A 22,670-nucleotide genomic window follows, 5' to 3' on the forward strand; every position below is an offset into this window, starting at 1 on the left:
AAACAGTGTCAGCAGCTTTTGTTCAATTCTAATGGGTTTTGCATAAAAATCCACGAGCATACAAAACCCACATGTAGCAGGTCAAAAGGAGGTCAACTGCAGGTCATATGCTCCTGTCATTGAATTCCGAATGATCATACAAATGTCTCTAACTGATTTCAAACTATTGACAAGCCCAAAGTCTATTGTGCAATTCAGCCTTTAAATGTAATTGTCTAAAAAATAACATTGAAATCCTGTGAAAAATGAATGCTATCCTAGTTAATAATCCGAAAAAAAAAATTGGGTCATCTTCTGTTCTGTGTATAATTCGAATTCCTTTATTTATGTATCGCCCCCATTGGTTACACCCAGCAGAAAGTATCTGACTTGTTTTCTTTTTCTTTTTATGCTGCTTTGTTACTTTTATTGTAATCTGATATCAGGACCGAAACCAGCTGCTTATGTAAATTCAGGTCAGAAAACAGAGTGACTCAGATTGTTGACATAAGGACAGTCATTGTTTTGTCATACAGCTTCTTCACTGATTCAGGAATGTGGCTTTATCTTGTCTATTAGTGACAGATCGGGCCTTGCCACTCTCATGTCCTTGTTTCAGTCAAAACAGTTCCACCTTTCATGATTTATTTCATAAGCACTGATATTATTAAAGCACACTTTTCCCCTCTTTCACTAAAAACCACATCAGCATTCAGCTCTGCTTGTTGATATGAAATGATTTTACATTTTTTGCTTTTGCTTACATTTACAGTTTTTCTACTTCCTGGTTGAATGAGACACTGGTGATGTAGCACGAGTCTTACAGATGCATCCTGGGAAGACTACATCACCAGTGCCTTCCCCCTCATAGTCACATGGTCCAGGAGGCAGATCTAGAGATATAGGAAGTAATGGGAGATGAATTCTTCTTAGTGAAATTGGCCTCCATGAGAAGAATGGAGAGGAAAAGAAAAAAAAAGATATGCGAAGAATAAAATGCCTGTAGTTATCTCTAAGTATCTGTTTGTAGATTGTCTTTACTAAATCAGCGTTTAGGCATGTCAAGCATGTTTAATATATATTATTTTTCTAGTATAATATAGTGGCCTGCATGAGCTGCTATGTAAATGGAAATGTCTCAACATATAGTGTTAACCAGGTCATGCCACTTTCCCCTGAGAAAGTCACATGACCCTGTGACGAAACTGGCAGGGGCGGGGCTTACTGAATGAAGTCATCACATTCAGAAATACAGGAAGTAAGGGTATTTGAGCTGTGTGATCTGTGTTTAAAACATAAACGAGTTTTTTAAGGACACAGGCAATTGTATTGTGGTGCTTGTAAGCACCTTGAACAATGTAAGTGTAGTTTTATTTGGGAGTGTGTGACTAAAATAAATAGTAACCATTTAAGCTCTTGTTCTGAGAGGACATGATATGACGGCCTCCCATTCTTGCCACACAGCGATAGGTGGTGGGCTTTGACCCTTGGACACAGCGCATCACCGATCAGGGTAAAGAGCAAATTGAAGTTGGCTCTTTAACATGTGATCAGCTGTGTTCAATCACAGCTGATCACATGTAAACAAATGCCAGTTATTGGCATTTCCTTTCCTCAGCGCTGTCACTGTCTGAGGATAGGAAAGCCGATAACCGGCTTTCCTGTGACAGGGCATACTTATACTGATGATCAGGGCACTGATCATCAGTGCCCTGATGATCAGTGCAGCCTCATCAGTGCCTCTTCATCAATGCTCATCAGTGCCGCCTCATCAGTGGCCATCAGTGCCGCCTCATCAGTGGCCATCTGTGCCGCCTCATCAGTGCCCATCATTGTAGCCCTATCGGTGCCCATCAGTGCAACCTCATCAGCGCACATTAGTGAAGAAGAAAAATTACTTATTTGCAAAAGTTTATAATGGAAACAAAGAAAAAGGTGTTTTTTTTCTAAATTTTCTGTCTTTTTGGTTCATTTAGCAAAAAAAAAAAAAAAAAACCCAATGGTGATTAAATACCACCAAAAGAAAGCTCTATCTGTCTAAAAAAAAATGGTACAATGTTCATATGGGTACAGTGTTGCATGGCCGTGCAATTGTCATTCAAAGTGCGACAGCGCTGAAAACTGTCCTGGGCAGAAAGGGGGTTAAAGTCTCCGGTATTGAAGTGGTTAAGGATAAAGCCCTATTTCAGTACTTTTTTTTAATATGTATATGGCTGATTAGTTAGGAATATGTGGCCTGTCACAACAATATTAGAACAATGACATGCCTCCATCCCTATACGTTGCACAAAGAGGAAAGGAAATGGGACTTTACATGAGGTACAGTATATGGCTGAGTGGAGGAGGAGAGGGAGAGCTGGAGAGGTCACCTTAAAGGAGAAGGATATGCAATTACTGGAAAGAGATTTTAACTTAAGGCTAAGTGTGGACCACCAAGGTGACATTGAGGTGTACCAGAAGTCCATTTAAAGGGGACATGAGCCTATTTTGACCCTACATAAGATGTATGGTCAAGTGGTTCAGGTAATAAAAAGAGCAGCAACAGAGATTGCACTCACATTTGAGTTGAGGTAAAAAGGCATATGAGAGTCCTAGATGTAACCGAAGGGGTCCGTGAGGTTGATCATCCCTGCCATGGATGTGTAATCAGACTGGTCTTCAGATGCGCTGTGTCCACTGGCCGGCAACGATGGAGAAGTACCAGAATGAGGCTTGGAGGCAAACAGTAATCCAGGTGAGGGGCGATGACGTCACACACGTGCGACGCGTCTCCTGAGTCAGCAAGCCGTGAATGGCATGACGGCTGCACTCCTTTGTCAAGCTAGTTACCATGGGACTGGTGGAGAGAATATATGGGAGGGAGTGGGGGGAGTGGCCATGAGAAGAAGCTGTATGCAATTGTGTCAGCAGCGAAGGACGTATGAACGGGACCGGAAGAGGAGCAAAGTGAAAGTGCAGAAAAAAGCACAGAAAAAAGCAGAGGGGGCATGATTGAAATGGAGACATAAATAGATATGTAGTACTGGGGATAAGAATATAATTAGAATTAGAAGATATAAAAACGGACTCTAAATAAAGGTATGAGTGACTAAAGGGAAATTAAAATATAAAATAATGAATTAAAAAAAAAAAAAATTAAATTAAAAAAAAAAAAAAAAAAAGTATGTAGCGTTATGTGTATATACTGACACACATATACAAACAAACCCAATATGTTTGATGGTATGTAGTTTTTTTTTTTAATTTATTATTTTATATTTTAATTTCCCTTTAGTCACTCATGGGAATCCCATCGCCCTCATTTCATGGAGATGAACAAAGACAGAAGTGTGAAGTCCAGCCTGGGTGGCAACCATGGTTCCCTCCGTAGATAGGGTGTAGAAATGAAGGAATGGAAATGTGTTATTTGCAGGATCACCAGGTTATAATAAAGGGAAGAAAGCCTAAAATAAGAAAACAAATGCAGCCACCAGATCTAGAGACTGTTAATCTGCAATATACAGTATTATGTTTTTGTTTTTGGGTTTAATACCTCTTAAAGGTAAGCTGTATCTCTAAACCTAGGTATTAACATGGTAATGTGACTACAAAAATATTTTTCAGTCTTTTTAAAGCCTAATGCCCTGTACACACGACCGGTTTTGCCGTAGGAATAAACTTTGAAGGTTTTTCCGACGGAAGTCCGCTCAAGCTGTCTTGCATACACACGGTCACACCAAATTCCGACCGTCAAGAAAGCGGTGACGTACAACACGTACGACGGGACAACACGTACAACGTCTCGTGCTTCAGAGCATGCGTCGTTTTTGGTGCGCTGGAACAGCATACAGACGATCGTTTTTTCCAATAGTAATTTGTTCCATCGGAAAAATATAGAACATGTTCTCTATCTAAGTCCGTCTGAATTTTCGATGGAAAAAGTCCAAAGGGGCATACACACGGTCGGAATATATGATGATAAGCTCCCATCGGACTTTTTCTGTCGGAAATTCCACTCGTGTGTACGTGGCATTAGCTTAAAGCCTGGTACACACTAATGCCCCGTACACACGATCGGACATTCCGACAACAAAATCCATAGATTTTTTACGACGGATGTTGGCTCAAACTTGTCTTGCATACACACGGTCACACAAATCTTGTCGGAAATTCTGAATGTCAAGAACGTGGTGACGTACAACACGTATGACGAGCCGGGATTAATGAAGTTCAATAGCCAGTGCGGCTCTTCTGCTTGATTCCGAGCATGCGTGGAACTTTGTTCATTGGAATTGTGTACACACGATCGGAATTTACGACAACGGATTTTGTTGTCGGAAAATTTGAGATCCAGATCTCAAATTTTGTGTGACGGAAATTCCAATGGAAAATGTCCGATGGAGCCTACACACGGTCAGAATTTCTGACAACAAGCTCCCATAGAAAATTTTCCTTTGGAAAATCCGACTGTGTGTACGGGGCATAACAGTTTTTGCGCAACCTGCAAAAAAACTGACAGCTCCAGTCGGAGACACTGTGCTAACCATCCGACATTAGTACAGAAATCTCCCCTGCTGAGCTGTTGTGTTTTGACAGGGGGACGGCCCCCCTGCCAGAACACTCTGATCAGCGCTCTCCGCCATTGGCAGAGAGTGCTGATCGGGAATCGGTCGGCTGCTGGTTTTCCAGCAAGCTCGTCCGACAGACCAACATACATACGGGCCGAATGGCGGACATTTTTTCTTGAACCAGCAAATGTCTCCCGAGATTCGGCCCATTTGTACCCGCCTTTAGACTTTGCCATGATGGTCCCTGTTCAAGTAATTTCTGTTATGGGGTGGCTCTGTTTTACAGCTCATATTCTAAGTTGAGACCCTATCATATACACCCCTGATGGCTGTGCTGGCACACAATGCCCAGGCATAGTCTCCTGTTGTCGCTATCAGGAAGCCAGTCCAGAGCAATGATGTGCTACTAATGCTGGAGGGCCATCTGTAAACAGGACGTGGCTGAAAGAGGCTGAAATTGGTGCACACTGAATCTGTTGCATCTGTGCATAGTAACTAATCAGCTAACTTCAGCTCATTCAATTAAGCTTTGACAGTGAGCCCCCGTTCACCTCGGGACGATTTGACATGTTAAATTGCATGCCAAATCGGAGCCTATTATCGGCAACGACACCGTCCAAATGGGTGTGGCGCCGACTTTGCGACGCCACGCTGATTCCCAAAAATAGTTCCTGCGTTACTTTTGGCAACTTTGGGGCAATTTCAATAGACATCTGTGCTTGAACCTGCACAGATGTCTTTCAAAACGCCCCCGAATTCGCACTGAAATGCGGGTTTAAAATTGTGCGAGAAATTGCCCTCAGTGTGAACGAGGGCTTAACCACTTCCCGACCGCCGCACGACTATATACGTCCTAAGTTTGAACGGGGATATCGTTGTTATGGCAGCAGCTAGCTGCCATAACCCCGGTATCCCCGTTTTCGTGCGGCGGCCGGCTTTCAGATAAAAGTGGTCCCTGTGGCGGATTCGCCGCGAGATCACTTTTATCGGTGGCGGGAGAGGGCCCCCCCCCTCCCGCCGCGATCCGGTGCCCTCCGCCGCTTACCGGAGCCGTCGGTAGCGGCGGAGGCAATCGCGTCCTCTTCCGTTGTGTGTCAGGAGACAAGTGAGGCCAAGATGGCGCTCACTCGTCTCCAAGATACTGCTGGGCGGAAGCGACTTCAAAACGTCACTTCCGTCCACGCCTCTTAAAGGCATATTTTTTCAAATGTCATTTTTTTTTTTTTTTTTATTGCATTTTAGTGTAAATATGAGATCTGAGGTCTTTTTGACCCCAGATCTCATATTTAAGAGGTCCTGCCATGCTTTTTTCTATTACAAGGGATGTTTACATTCCTTGTAATAGGAATAAAAGTGAAACAATTTTTTTTTTTTTTTTAAACAGTGTAAAAATGAATAAAATATTTTAAAATAAATAATAAAAATAAAAAAAAAAATTTTTAAAACCCCCCTGTCCCGACGAGCTCGCGCGCAGAAGCGAACGCATACGCGAGTAGCGCCCGCATATGAAAACGGTGGTCAAACCACACATGTGAGGTATCACAGCGACCGGTAGAGCGAGAGCAATAATTCTAGCCCTAGACCTCCTCTGTAGCGCAAAATATGCAACCTGTAGAATTTTTTAAACGTCGCCTATGGAGATTTTTGAGGGTAAAAGTTTGACGCCATTCCACGAGCGGGCGCAATTTTCAAGCATGACATGTTGGGTATCAATTTACTTGGCGTAACATTATATTTCACAATATTAAAAAAAATTGGGCTAACTTTACTGTTGTTTTATTTTTTTATTCAAAAAAGTGAATTTTTTCCAAAAAAAGTGCGCTTATAAAACCGCTGCGCAAATACGGTGCAAAAAAAAGTATTGCAACGACTGCCATTTTATTCTTTAGGGTGTTAGAAGAAAAACCATATATAATGTTTGGGGATTCTAAGTAATTTTCTAGCAAAAAAAACCTGTTTTAAACATGTAAACACGTAAAATCCAAAACGAGGCTGGTCCTTAAGTGGTTAAAGTGGATGTAAACCCAATGTCATCCTTTCTAAACTACTACCATAGGGGTTATCTATAAGGATATACATGCCTCCTGCATGTATCTTTACCTGTCAAATGTCTCCCCTCTGTCTGTTATTAGACCCGAAAAACTGCAGATTCTGTGGGCGGGTCTGTTGTCTGGAGCTCGGTGGGTGGAGTCGTGATGTCAGTAGACTCCCCGCCCACCTCTACACTCCCCTTGTCAATATGCATTTTCTCCTGTGTATTTCTTACACTGAACTTCTGCTATCATCTCTAACATCCAGTGAAAAGACAGGAAAGTAACCACATGACTTCAGCATGCCAAATCATGCTAAGGTGTGGAACAGCCAATCCTTGCAGAGCTGCTGAAGAAAGGAGTGGGGGAGGGAATTAAAAAATAATGCCTGTGTCTTAGGCTGTCACTCACAGCAAGGGGGAGGATTTGACAAAGTTTTTATCAGTTTGTCAAGATTTTTCTCACTGAACAATAAGAGGATTGCTCAGAGATGGATTAACTCTGTGGGGCAAGACTGGGCTCAAATGATAGGAAATCTTATATTCTACATTGTGATATAAAAATAAAATAAAAACATTTTTGGGTTTACATCCACTTTAAGTAGTGGAGTGGAGTGATTGTACTTTACTGATCCTTTCTCTCAGCACAAGTCTGTTTGTCTACTCAGACTGATTGAAAACAATACGATCTCTATGTAGCTTAATCTGTAATTGGCTTCATTCAGAGTTCTCACTGCCATGTTGTTGTGTGACATCATTGGGAGGCTGCCAACTCTTCTGGGTCCTCTTGGTGGGCCCATAGACTAGTTTTTTTTTGTTCAGCCAGTGGGTTGAACGAAAAAAAAAAATAAAAAGACCCGATTTCCCCATCTATTCCCATTTTTTTAGGTGTGCTGTGTGAATGGGAACACATAACAAACATATAATTATGCTGACTGCACAAGAGGGCAAACAAACCTAGAGATCTGTGTATAAATTATGATCATGAAGATGTGGCGTAGCATACAGTTATAAGAGTTAAAATGTCTTCAGAAATTGATTTTAAGTAAACATTTTAATAACCACTCAGTATGAGTGTTCACTGAAAAAAAAAAAAAGCTTTTAAAACTTGCTTAAGCAGATAAAAAAATGTTTCACAGAATAATAATTCACATAATAATATGGCATTCTTGGTTTGCAGGTGGCACTTTAGCTGAATACATCCAGAAACGCTGTAATTCCCTTCTAGATGAAGACACTATTCTGCACTTCTTCGTCCAGATCCTCCTTGCTCTCCATCATGTGCACAATAAGCTTATTCTTCATCGGGACCTGAAAACCCAGAACATCCTACTGGACAAACATCAGATGATTGTCAAGATTGGAGACTTTGGCATTTCAAAAATTCTCAGTAGCAAGAGCAAGGCTTATACAGTAAGTAAAGGACACTAATCCAGAGTCAATGATTAGCATACAGATATGTATGTAATAGCTCCATGGTGTAAAAGTATGAAATGTTATCTGAATGGCTGATCTCTATGAATGAACACACATGCCTTTTATATAGATGCTTTGTTTAGAAAAGCTGTTCAGAGTGGAAAACTATAAGGCTGGCCATAAAAGGAGAAAATTATTTTCTGCAACCACGGGTTGCAGGAAAGAAATTTTCTTGATTACCCCATCAACACAGAAACTGTTGATGCGGAAATCCCTCCTGCCGGGCCTATGTCTTCTCCCAGCAGGGGCCCCCATAGCAAGCTGCTTGCTGTGGGGGCACTCAACAGGAGGGAGGGGTCAGTAGCACCGAAGAGGGATCAGAGAAGAGGAGTATCTTGGCTGGGCTGTGCATAACCAACTGCACAGAGCAGGTAAGTATACCATGTTTGTTATTTTTAATGAAAAAAAAACAAAAAAACAAGACTTTAGTATCACTTTAAGACTGGTACACACTATGAGAAAATTGGGTGAACGATCGTCCAATTTTCCTTGTTGTTTCACAACAAATAGGAACTGAGGAAAGAAATAATGTATAAAAATTCTTGTATGACAAAGGCTTTTTTTTTGTTTATTGTTTCTGATCATGTGCAGTCTTTTGTTTCTGACTTTTCTCGTTATCTACGAAAACGGTACACATTAAATAAATATTGTTCGTTCTGTTCACTTCCAAGAAAAATTTTGCCCCTTCGGAAATTTTCCTTTCCAAAGTCTGAATCGAATGTCAAAAGTTGTGTACACGCTATACGAAAATCTAACGATCGTTCCTCAAGCAGATTTTTTCTTCTGATTTTCTCATAGTGTGCACAACAATTTTTCTAAATTTTGCTGTCATGAGCTGAGCCGGTCTCACCTAATAAAGCAGAATGAAGGTGTTCTAAGAGGACCATATTGCTGACTTGCAAATAGCCTCAGGAGACATTCAGCACTGCGCTGTCTACAGAACTGGCACGGCCCTGGTTGAATATGCTCTTAAGTCTTCCGAAACAGGAAGGCCTTGTGAAGAGTAGGCTCTTTTAATTGTCTTAACAATCTAGGAGGCGACTGTACATGTTGATGCTGACTGATTCTGCCTTAAGTCACGCCGAACCAAGCACAGATTTCAGCTTTCCTGATTGAAAAGGTTGCTGTCAAGCAGGCCATCAGAGTTAGACCACCATCCAGGGGATGTGGTTCTCCCACTTCACCAAAGAAAGACGATAAATTTGGGTTCCTGGTCAAAGTGGAAGGAGAATTCTGCGAGCTGGGTCTGTCTTTCATTTAGGCCTCATACCCACGGACGCTTTAAAAAACGAGCTGCAATGCTAGTACCGACGCCAGGAAAAAAGCGGCGTTAAAAACGCTGGGTTTTTTTTTGCGTTTTGCATTGGCGTCAATTAACATTTAGCCACGCTAGCTTTCAGCAGTGTTTCTCTGTCTCTATTCAAAATCACTGTTTCCCTATGGGAGCCCATTGATTTGAATAGAAGTCGCAGAAGTCGGATCATGATGACCAGACTTGTGCTAAGAATCTTGAGGGGGAACCCCGTCAAAATTTTGCATGAGGTTTCCCCCAAGATCCATACCAGACCCTTATCCGAGCACACAGCCCGGCAGCCCCCCCGGACCCTACCAGGCCACTTGCCCTCAACATGGGGGGGTTGGTGCTTTGGGGCCAGTTCTTCTCCTCTCTGCGCTGTCCTCTCTCCCCGCTATCTTCTGCTCTTTTGCTGGGTCTAAACTATTGATCTCTTCAGTCACAATGTAATGGGGATAAAAAAGCAGACATGTTAGTTGCTCTGCTGGGTGGCAACAGGTGCTGCATATACATACTCGGAGCAGTGTCTCTCCACCTTTTATCAGTAGTAGCACCCTTTAAAAGTATGCAAAATCCTGAGGCACCCCCGTCTAAAATGTAAGATATTAAAATGTTACTTATCATTGGGAAACCTGAGCCTGGGACAATGCACACAACCAAATTGATGAGAATAACTTCATCAGATGCCCCCTGTCCCCTAATCACATCAGATGTCCCTTCATCACATCAGAGGTCCCCCCATCACATATTTTATTAAGGCAGCTCCGGCTATTCTGGCGACGTGTTCTCTCCTCTCCGGTCCTTCTCCCCTCTCCAGTTTTTCTCCTCTCTGCGCTGTCCTCTCTCTCCGCTATCTTCTGCTCTTTTGCTGGGTCTTCTCCCTCTGTTCTTCTTCCGATGTTGACTCGACGCGATCTCCCGGTGTAATGCTGGGTCCGCCGTGTGCCCCTACTCATTCACCTGGGGTGGGAGGCCGTGATCTGGGCGGGCCCCTTGTTAAAGGGGCTTCCAGACCACGATAAGTCCCCGCCCGCAGACCCTGACAACTACCGGGCAAGGGTTGTCGGGAAGAGGTCCTTGCCCTCATCAACATGGGGACAGGGTGCTTTGGGGTGGGGGGGCGCAGGGGCCTCCTCTGCCCCAAAGCACCAACCCCCCATGTTGAGGGCATGTGGCCTGGTATGGTCCAGGAGGGGGGGGGGGGGGAACCGCATGCAAACATTTTTTGGGATTCCTCTTCAAGATTCTCAGCACAAGTCGGATCATCTTGATCTGACTTCTGGTGCGTCTTCTATTCAAATCAATGAGCTCCCATAGGGAACCATTGATTTTGAAGAGACACAGAGAAACGCTGGACGGGGCATAACACTGTGTATACAGCATTAAGCCCCGTTAAATCGCGTTTAACACCTTTTACTGGTGTCTGGCGTTTTTACAGCATTAACGCTGGAGCCTCAGAACTCACTGGTCCTGGGTTTTTTTTTTGGAGCTTAAAAACGCCTATGCCACTTACAGCTCAAAAATGCCGTGGTGGGCATGAGGCCATAGGCTAACATGAAGAGGCGTTTTTAAGCTGCAAAAAAACACTCATAAAATGCCATGGTGGGCATGAGGCCATAGGCTAACATGAAGAGGCGTTTTTAAGCTGCAAAAAAACGCTCATAAAAGTGGGTGTAAAACGTCCATGGGCATGTAGCCTTATAGTTAACCAGTCCTATAAGGTTGTGGGGGTGGAGTAAACTATTGATCTCATCAGTCACAATGTAATGGGGATAAAAAAGCAGACATGTTAGTTGCTCTGCTTGGGTGGCAACAGGTGCTGCATATACATACTCGGAGCAGTGTCTCTCCACCTTTTATTAGTAGTAGCACCCTTTAAAAGTATGCAAAATCCTGAGGCACCCCCATCTAAAATGTAAGATATTAAAATGTTACTTATCATTGGGAAACCTGAGCCTGGGACAATGCACACAACCAAATTGATTAGAATAACTTCATCAGATGCCCCCTGTCCCCTAATCACATCAGATGTCCCCCCATCACATCAGAGGTCCCCCCATCACATCAGAGGTCCCCCCATCACATCAGAGGTCCCCTCATCATATCAGAGGTCCCTTCTCACATCAGAAGTCCCCTCATCACATCAGAGTCCTCCTCCCTTTATGTCAAAAGCCCCTCCCAATCACATTAGAGGGCCCCCCATCATATCAAAACCCCCTTCACATCAAAGGTCCCCCCATCACATCACAATTCCCTCCATCATGTCTGAGGTCCTCCCAATCAAATCAGTGCCCTTTACATCGACAGCTCCCTATAAATTAACCCCCCCCCCCCCCCATCACACCAGAGCCTCCCTATCACACCAAAGTCCCTCCATCACCATAGAGTCCCACATTTACATGGAATCCCCTCATCACAAAGCTTCCTGGTCACACATGCCCCCTCCCCCTCCATTACAGAACCCCCCCCCCCCCAATCACGCAGTCCCCTCTTCACTCCAGAGCCCTACCTTTTGGCTCCAGCAGGGTGGCAGGGAGAGGAGGCCAACTTCTGACTTCTGATTGCTGGGAGCAGTCCTACTTACCTGCCCTGGATCAGAGTCATGCATTGCCATGGTGCTGGTGAGCATAGCAATGAATGATGCCATACGTCCTGGCCCTAAAGCATGATAGGTTCTTATGGTGCTGGCGCCCAGCCCACACACACCATGCTAAATACGATGCTGATCGAGGGTATACTGTGTCCTGTGCTCGAGGTACCCTGGGGAACTCAGATGGTACCCTGGATGAGAAACACTGTCCTAGAGACAGGTATTGTGTTATCTAAAGGATTAACTGGTGAAAATAAAGCAAGAAAGCCTGAAAAAAACACCATATCTTAATACTGGGACTGGTAAGCTGTAATATATTACGTTTTTGTTTTTTTTGGGGTTTAGATAGGCTTTAATTCTCTCATGGCATATTTATCCCGCTTCCTCTTTTATATTATTTTATAACCACTTCTTATGATGTCTAGCATACTATTGCCTTTTAAACATTATTTGTCTACATATTTTATTGGTGACTTACGTAGGTTTTCTCACATAATTATCCATTCCTGGGATTCCTCTTTGTCTCACCCTATTGTGCAGAAACCAAACACTACAGTTTCATTTGTTCACCACATGCAAACTGAGAACGTCATTATTATATTTAGAGTAAATATAATATAATGTAACTTTTGTAAGTATATATCTATACCAGGCATTCCCATTAACAAATACTAAAACAAGAAACCCAAGAAGAGTGTGAAATTTTGTTTCCATTGACTACTAAAACTAAAAACAAAATTCACTAGGTAGATTTTTGTATACTGTTACTATTTAAACGAATCTCCTGGTATTGGTTAGACCTTTGGGAGTACATACATACATACATACACATACATACACATACGTACATACATACACATACATACATACACATACATACATACATACATCACCTCACCAAGATCCACTGCTTACATTTATAGTGGAACTATGGGGAGAAGCAAACATGCCATACATCAGCCATAACATCATCACCACTGACAGGTTAAGTGAATAATATTGAGTATCTTGTTACAGTGGCATTTGAAAGTCCGTGGGATATATTAAGGCAGTTAGTAAACATGTTGTCCATGAAGTTGATGTGTTGAATGCAGAAAAATGGGCATCACAGTTTGTTGTGTATGAGACTGCGTAGCCACAAACCGGTTAGGGTGCCCATGCCGACCCATGTCCACAGCCAAAAGCACCTACAATGGGCATAAGAGCATCAGAACTGGACCACAGAGCAATGGAAGAAGGTGGCCTGGTCCAATGAATTACATTTTCTTTTACATCATTTGGATGGCTGGGTTCATGTGTGTTGCTTACCTGGAGAAGAGATGGCACCAGGATGCATTATGAGAAGAAGGCAAGCCGGCAGAGGCAGTGTGATGCTTTGGGCAATGTTTTGCTGGGAAACCTTTGGTCCTGTCATTCATGTGGATGTTACTTTGACACATACCACATACGGTACCTAAAAAATTGTTGTTGACCAAGTACTCCCCTTCATGGAAATAGTATTCCCAGAAGACATCCTTACCTTATAAATAATATATTTTTTGTGCTGCACTGAAGCACTTTCTGCTCTCTGGCCTAGGCCAGAGTGACGTCATGCCCTGATGACTGCTGGGATTTTCTCCAATTTGACTCAGGATGCGTGAGACATACCGCAGGTGTTTTGGATATAGCAGAGAACTGTGGCATGTGTGGGGGTATCCCGTGTCAACGTCTTGTCACTTATTTACATCCATTGTTACTTAAAGCGGAGTTCCCCCCCCAAAAAAAATCAATAAAAAATCAGCAGCTACAAAAAGTGAAGCTGCTGACTTTTAATAATCGGACACTCACCTGTCCCATGGTCCAGCGATGCGGGCATACAAAGCCTCCCTCCTCTCTGCAGTGGCTGCATTCTTACTGTGGTCATCCGGCTGTGGCTTCACAGCCGGGCACGCACTGTGCATGCACGAGCCGGCTCTGTGAATGGCCGAGCAATCTTCTGGGACCTGTGGCTTGTCCCAGAAGATTGCCCGGCCATTTTGTTGACAAAATAAACACTAGTTTAGTTGACTAAAATACAACTAAAACAATTCAGGTGACTAAAATATTTAATTCGAAATTTGACATCAAATTTACCGCTGGTTATATATCGCAATGTCTGTAGTGCATGTTCAAACCCTAATACTATAAATAATAACGTTATTTGATCTTTACTGCAGCAGTATATAATGAGTTTAGAAATTCGAGAGAAATGCTTAACCACTTCAGCCCCGGAAGGATTTACCCACTTCCTGACCAGGCCATTTTTTGTGATACGGCACTGCGTCGCTTTAACTGACAATTGTGTGGTCGTGCGACATTGTACCCAAATAAAATTGATTTCATTTTTTCCCACAAATAGAGCTTTCTTGTGGTGGTATTTGATCACCTCTGTGTTTTCTGTTTTTTGTGCTATAAACAAAAAAAAGAGCGACGATTGAAAAAAAAAAAAAAAAAAAAACATTTTTTACTTTCTGCTATAAAACATGCCCCCCCCCCCCCCCAAAATAAATGTATTCATCAGTTTAGGCCGATATGTATTCTGCTACATATTTTTGGTAAAAAAAATCCCAATAAACGTATATTGATTGGTTTGCGCAAAAGTTATAGCGTCTACAAAATGAGGGATAGATTTATGACATTTTTATTTATTTATTTATTTTTTACTAGTAATGGCGGCGATCTGCGATTTTTAGTGGGACTGAGACATTGCGGCGGACAGATTGGACACCTAACTGACATTTTTGACACTTTTTTTGGGAACCAGTGACATTATTACAGTAATCAGTGCTAAAAATATACACTGTTATTGTACTAATGACACTGGCAGGGAAGGGGTTAACATCAGGGGCGATCAAGGGGTTAAATGTGTTCCTTGCAGGTGTTTTCTAACTGTATGGGGTACTGTGTGACTGGGGAAACACACAGATCCACCTTCCTGCTTAGCAGAAAGACAGGATCTGTGTGAACTCCCCTGTCAGATCGGACATTTGCCTTGTTTACACAGGCAGATCTCTGTTCTGTCACTGTGGGGAACGATGGTGGGTGGCCGGCGGACATCGAGACCGCCAGACCTGCTGATTGGCTCCCTCCGCTGGCCAATGGGAGTGCCCACAAAAGAGTTCCTGAGCCGATGTACATCTACGGCAATTTGCGGGATCGTGCCACCTTGCCGCAGTATAATGACGGCAGCTGGTCGGCAAATGGTTAAATAACGCATTACAATTTAACTAAACTCATTCTATTTTAGTCTTCTAAAACAATTTTAGTCGACTAAAATGAACTGGAGGTTTTGGTCGACTAAAATATGACTTAAAGTAAAACAATTCAGATGACTAACATACAACTAAAACTAAAATGTCATTTTAGTCAAAAGACTATGACTAAAACTAAATTGAAAATTGACGTCAAAATGAACACTGGTACAGAACTTATTATAAAGATTAGTCTTCAAACTGTGATTCGGTATGTGTGTTGCTGATTACACTACAATGCAATGTAAGCTTATACCATTATTTTATTTAGAAAATGCATCCTTGATATTTTTTTAATCATTTTATTAAAAATTTCAAAGCATCATGGGATGAATAAATAAAAACAAAAACCTTGTCATGATTTACTTTAATATCCTAATTGTGGATTCTGTATGGCCTTGCCTTCACCTCTCCCTCCTTTCTTTATTCCTGGTAGCTGTTCATCATTGATGTTGATGACTCCAGAATTCCTTGTCAAGCTCTCATATATTTACCTTCCCCGTGTTCTTATTCAGCCAGTCTGCGGTGTGTAGACTTTGACCCCCACATTAGTGAATATGTACGGGCTGTCATCGGAACTTCACCCTGATATATTCATATTGTGACAGCTTCTCCAGGTCATCTGTTACGTATTGACAGCTATAGTTGTTTATTTCTGCATGTTTTATGTTTACATATTAGACTGCAGCAAGGTGGATACAAGATGACGTAATTAAAAACTAGGCTCCATTTACACCAATGCGATTTTTTTCATGCTTTTTTTTTTTAATGGGTTCCTTTGGAACACAATCACATCAATGCATTTTTGTGCCTCTGCATTTTTGGAAAGGATCAGGGACTTTTTTTAAATGCAAAACTGTGCTTTTTTGTTCAATAGACTTTAATGGAGAAGCTGCAGAAAAGCATATAGTGCGTTTTTACTGCGATTTGCATTTTTAAATCTGCCCAACAACGATAAAAAAAAGCATAAAAACCGCAAATTGCTGCAAAATTGCTGTAAAAAAACAGTGGAAAGCACAGCAAAAAGCACTGAAGAAACGCTCAAAAGCAACATGCATACTGTAGATGTGAATCAAACCTTATACTGTAGCCTCTCCTCTGCGCTGCTGACAGATGAAGAAAGATTTTAAAACTTTTCTGTCCTTTTGAAGGGGTGTAGGGTAGAGAAGACTGCAGATAAACAAGTAAAATCTATGTAGGAGGATTTGTTCCATCTCTGTATAAGGAGGCCATAGTGTCCCTGAAGCATTGGTGGTTTTGAAGTCTTCTATGATTTCATTGCAATTAAGACCTCAGTAAAGAGTTGAAGTCTTTGCTTATTGATGTTCTGCTGCCCATTTTTAGTCTTATATTCCACTGTATCAACAATGGCCTTGCACCCTCCTTAACCACTTGCCGACCAGCTCACACTGATATACGTCGGCAAAGTGGCACAGGTGCGCAAAAACAACGTACCAGTACGTCGCTGCATCATCCGCGGGTCCCGCGGACTTGATGTCCGCCGGTAGCCTGCGATCGTGGCACGGTGAGGCAGAGCGAGAAGATGCCTATGTAAACAAGGCATTTCCCTGTTCTGCCTAGCAACATGACAGGGATCTGCTGCTTCCAGTGATCGGGAGCTGTGATCTCTGTCATGTTCTAGTGAGCCCATCCCCCCTACAGTTAGAACACACTGAGGGAACACACATTTAACCCCTTGATCGCCCCCAAGTGTTTAACCCCTTCCCTGCCAGTGTCATTTACACAGTAATCGGTACAGTTTTATAGCTGTATAATTGCCAATGGTTCCAAAATAGTGTCAGAAGTGTCCAATCTGTCTGCCGCAATGTCGCAGTCACGATAAAAATTGCAGATCACCGCCATTACTAATAATAAAAAAAAATAATAAAAATTCCATAAACCTATCCCCTTTTTTGTAGACGCAAAAACTTTTGCGAAAACCAATCAATATACGCCTATTTCGATTTTTTTTTTTTTTTACCAAAAATATGTAGAAGAATACATATTGGCCTAAACTGTGGAAGAAATTTGTTTTTTTTTATATAGGGGATATTTATTATAGCAAAAAGTAAAAAATATTGCTTTTTTTCCAAAATTGTCGCTCTTTTTTTGTTTATAGCGCAAAACATAAAAACCGCAGAGGTGATCAAATACCACCAAAAGAAAGCTCTATTTATGGGAAAAAAAGGACGTCAATTTTGTTTGGGTGCAACGTCGCACAACCGCGCAATTGTCAGTTAAAGTGACGCAGTGCCAAATCACAAAAAGGGGGTAAATCCGTCCGGGGATGAAGTGGATAAAGTGGTACATATACCCACTGAAGTGACTGACCTCAGATCAGAGATGAAACAAATCCTCCTACATGGGTTGTACCTGTTTATCTGCCATCTTCTCTTCTCTACAACTGTTCAAAGTCCAAAATTTATATTGCTTGTCTGAGCTGTCAGAAAAAAGGGGGTGGAGGGCTGAAATGACACTCTGCAGAGCTCAATAAGGAAAGCTCTGACAGATGATTGGAGGGAAGGAACACACCCCCTTCACACAACACAAGGCTGTCAATCAGCTGGAGCTCCCTCCCCTGTCACATGTTTTTTCTTGGTGTCAGAAAACTTGTCAGAAGTAATTTATGCTGATAGCAGAGGAAAGAGGCAGCAGGTAGAAATGACACTTAGTGCTCTGGATTGAGACGAGACGGGTACACACTATAAAAAGATATACTTTGTTCATATTTCATGTCTGAGGTTTACTTTAAAGCCTTTAGCCTTTAGAGTCCTGTCTTGTTTCTTTTCTTGTTTGTGTCTGTGGGAGAAGACGAGACAAGAGAGAGTTTGGCAGCTGTGGCTGGAGCAGCGTTGTTGGAATGTATTGGATCAGTACTAGTGTGTGTTTATGAAGTGAATTTTCAGGCTTCTCTTGTATTGGATGAGCTGCCAGTTCAGAGTCTGAAGACAGCGTTACCTCCTATCTAAAGCAGTAACACTGTCTTTAGGCAGGTACTGTGAGGGGAAAAAAGTATTTGATCCCCTGCTGATTTTGTATGTTTGCCCACTGACAAAGAAATGATCAGTCTGTAATTTTAATGGTAGGTTTATTTTTACAGAGACAGAATAGCAAAAAAAAAAAAAAAAAAAAACGCATTTCAAAAAAGTTCTAAATCGATGTTCATGTTCACTTGGAACTAGGAGAACCAGAGACATCTGTAGGTTAGACACATGATGTATACTGAAAATATGTTTTCTGACATTTCAGTGTCACAGCTGTCAGCTGTCTCCGCTTTCTAGGGATCTGACCCAGATTTGAACGCTTTGCCCTTGGAAATGTCCCCACTTTTCCATGCTCTGTAAAATGTAATCTTTTCTGCAAGTCAGATTAAACTTTAAAGTCTGGTACACACGATCAGATTGTTGGCCAACAAAGCGCCAGACTTTTGTCCGAAGGGCGTGTGCCAGGAACTTGTCTTGCATACAAACGGTACACAATTGTCGGCCATCAAACACGAAAGTAGTGACATACTATGGGGAATTTCAGCTCTTGAGCGCCACCCTTTGGGCACCTTCTGCTAATGTCGTGTTTGGTGAGCATTGATTCTGAGCATGCGTGTTTGTACTTTCAACTTTTGTGTGACGGACTTGTGTACAGATGATAGGAAAATCTGACAACAGACTGTTGTTCACTGAAAATTACTAGCCTGCTATCCAACATTTGTTGGCGGAAAGTTGGACAACAGTTGTCTGATGGAGCGTACTAACGGTCAGATTTTAGGCCAACAGTCTGTCATCACACAATTCTCCTGCAGAAAATCCGATCGTGTGTACGAGGCTCTATGCCTCGTACACACGATCGGACTTTCTGCCAACAAAACTGTGGAATTTTGTCTGAAGGGTGTTGGCTCAAACTTGTCTTGCATACACACGGTCACACAATTGTTGGCCAACAATTACAAACGTAGTGACGTACTAGACGTACTACATGGTTTTTCAGCTCTTTAGTGCCACCCTTTGGGCTCCCTCTGCTTTCATGTTAGTAAAAGTTTGGTGAGTGTTGATTCACGCTTTTCTTTTCGCGTTTTTTAGTTAGCGCTTTTCAGTTTCTGAACGGCCGTTCGACAACCAGACATGTTGAGGAAATGGAGGAGATAACATGTTATTTATTATTGGCCTTGGAGTTATTGCTTTGACATTATTTTTTTGGTTGAATAATGATTTGATTTGATTTGGTATATTTTCTATATTTTTGGATGCATAGAATGCACTTTTTGGTTAAGTTCTATTGGCAGATAGCATGTCTAGTTTTATTTGTTTTCTTTTTTTTAATGCACAATAAAACAATTGTGTAGAATAATACTTGGCTATGTTTTTTACTTCAAATGACAGTTTGGGAGTAGGCAGTTACATTTTAAAAAATACAATGTAAAATTGACAAGGGACACCAACATAGTTGTATCTTTGATCGTAAAAACTACGGGATAATGGTGTTGTGGTAACTTGCCCAAATTAAAAAAAAAAAACAAAAAACATAATAATATTATTCTTGATATCACTAGAAAAAAAAAAGCCTTTGAAAATTTGTTTGCAAAAACTCAAATCAGTATCACCAGCAAAGCAGCTTCATTATTATCCCATTAAAGAAGAAGAGAATTGTGCGCTGCATTTCGAGATTTCATAATTTGCCACGTCACGAATGTTAATTCTCCATTACGAGCACTAGTTTACAAGACCGACCACTTCTGGCTTGTCCTTGCTTCCAAGCATGCGTGTTTGTACTTTGGACTTTTTTCCGACGGACTTGTATACACACGCTCGGAAAATCCGACAACAGACATTTGTTGGTGGGAAATTTAAAGACATGCTAGCCAACATTTGTTGGCGGAAAGTCTGACAACAATTGTCCGATGGAGCATACACACGGTCAGATTTTCCGCCAACAGCCTGGCATTGAACATTTCCCGTCGGAAAATCCGATCGTGTGTACGGGGCTTTAGGCTCTTTTAATGCTTTATGTTTTTCATAAAGTGTAACTTCACTCTCTCAATCAACATTGACTATTTTTAATCCTCATGCTGCCAGTATTAGTAAATAGATAGAAAAGTATTTCATATTTACTTTTTTTTTGTACTTTTTTTTTTACATTTTTTTTTTTTTACATTTCTTCAGTTACTTCCTGGTTTCCAGGCCTAGGCAAATAATGTCATACATCCCAAGAACCTTGAGGAGGGGTTTTCTTAGCTAGGCACACCCTTCTGTCTGTATGCCTGAGCAAAAGGCAGATGGATTCCAAGAAGTAAATGCTACATGAATCATCTGCCAGAAATGCTAGGGGGTGTTTTTCAAAGTGATTTCTCTGCAAAAGAAGCATGGAGACATGGGTGGATGGGTGAGACTGCTTTAAATATTAAAAATTATTTAACCACCCCCCGCCCACCTTATTGTGAATTGATGGATGCACGGCTGCTCTCATATGACGTTGTCCCACTCTTGACAGGCAGTGCGGTGTTTGGTGCTGCGCTCTGTCCCTGGGACAAGGGGCATCACTGATCTCAGTAAGGAGCCGATGGCAAGGCTCTTTACCCGTGTGATCAGCTGTGTCCAAGCACAGCTGATCACATGTAAACAAGGAAATGCCGGTCAGCAGCAATTCCTCACAGGGGAGATCTGCACAGATAATCAGGGCACTGATCATCAGTGTCCTGATTATTAGTGCAGCCCCAACCGTGCCCATCAGTGATGCCAGTCAGTGCTGCCTTTCAGTGCCAATCAGTGCCGCCTATATTTGCAACCTGTCATTGCCCATAAGTGCCACCTATCAGTACCCATACCATCCTTGCCACCTATCAGTGTTCATCAGTGCTGCATATTAGTGCCGTCTCGTCAGTGCCAATCAATGCAGCCTCATCAGTGCACATCAGTGAAGGAGAAAAATGACTTATTTACAAAATTTTTTAACAGAAACTAAGAAAAAACTTTTTTTTTTTCAAAATTTTCGGTCCTTTTTGTTTTTTAGTAAGAAAAAAGTGTGATGATTAAATACCACCAAAAGAAAGCTCTGTCTCAAAAAAATTATAAAAATGTTGATTGGATACAGCGTTGTATGACCGCGCATTTGTCGTTCGACAGCGCTGAAAATTGGCCTGGGCAGGAAAGGGGTAAATGTGCCCAGTAGGCAAGTAGTTCAATTGCATTTTTTAGTTTGTTGTGCTCAGATGCAGTGTAGTTCTGCTTTAAGTTTTGTTTAATTAGATAGGGGCATTTAAAACTGAGAAATGTATTTATATTCTAGTTAATAGACATAAAGGTGTGTATGTTGGCTCTATGGATGGTATTGAGAAGAATAAAGTGTTATAGTTGAACACCAAAGTGTTACTATAACTTACTATAAAGCTGAACTCTAGACAGCGAGCTTAATACACAGTCTCTAAGGCCTCATGCAGATGAGACGCTGTTAAACTCGCGCTCAGAGGCAGTTGGACACTTTTTTCAACTGCCCCTGAACTCATTCAATATTATCCTATGTGTCCATGTACGCAGTCTCGTTTTTTTTAGGCAGTTGCGTTTAACTTCGTTTTTCCAGAAGCAAAAAAATGGGTTCAGATGAAAAAGTTTTCCACGTTTCAGACGCCAAACGCGGGTAAACGCCGGTACTGCATTTAGTCGTGTTTCTGTTTATAAGTCTTTTTAAAGGAACCCTATTTTTTGGACCAGAAAACACAGAAATATGATGGTAAACTGCAGCAGAGAATGACATTTTGCGACCCGACTTTGAGGCCCCATATCTCGGGGCCACTTGGTGCTAGGAATCCCAAATTTGGTGTGCAAACACAGTGGAACTAACACTACAACATGTCCAAAGTTGGGTCGCAAAATGTCATTCTCTGCTCTGCAGACACTTCTAGATGCAAACGCAGTAAAATGCGGCTAAACGCAGCATGCAAACGCTGCCAAACGGGCCTCTCTAAATGCCGGTTTCAGCTTTTAAAAACGTGTTCAGCAGAGTTTGCACCGGCATCTCATGTGCATGAAGCCTTAAAGGTGCTCAAAATAGATGAAGCACTCTACCAAGCGTACATGGGCAGGAAGTCCTCTAATTATTATTACAACACCATACTAAATTCAACTGCTGCTATAAATGCACTCAATCAATAAAAAACAAATTAACATTACAACAATCTAAACAGCGATCCGTGAGTTGAAATGAAGTGGTGTATGCACGCCCAAACCCCAATGGTGATTATGTTCATATAAAATTCAACCATGTGAAATATAATAACCAGTCTTTAAATGAGTGACTGCCGTGAGCTAGTACTCTGATTTTCTGTGATATATATTGGTCACCTGCACCACACCATGTGAGTTACCACTCCCTTTAGACTCAACACTCACCAGAAAGCAGTGTCAATAAACATTTGTTTTCAGTGTTGTTTAAAGCGTCCTCCAGGAGAAGGTAGGTACACTTCCGGGTACTGCATCACATGCTGTAAATATCAAACTCT

General features: G+C 41.9%; 1 protein-coding gene across 1 annotated transcript in view; it reads left to right on the forward strand.

The window, feature by feature from the left end:
- The window catches only part of NEK8 (NIMA related kinase 8), a 114,758-nt gene that overhangs the window by 14,969 nt on the left and 77,119 nt on the right, over positions 1-22,670 (forward strand). The window contains exon 3 of the mRNA XM_073616789.1: positions 7,736-7,968. Within this exon, the coding sequence (XP_073472890.1) occupies positions 7,736-7,968 (233 nt within the window). The remainder of the gene's footprint in view (positions 1-7,735; positions 7,969-22,670) is intronic.

The sequence above is a fragment of the Aquarana catesbeiana genome, linkage group LG02 (genome assembly GCF_042186555.1).
Source record: "Aquarana catesbeiana isolate 2022-GZ linkage group LG02, ASM4218655v1, whole genome shotgun sequence".
Lineage (NCBI taxonomy): Eukaryota > Metazoa > Chordata > Amphibia > Anura > Ranidae > Aquarana > Aquarana catesbeiana.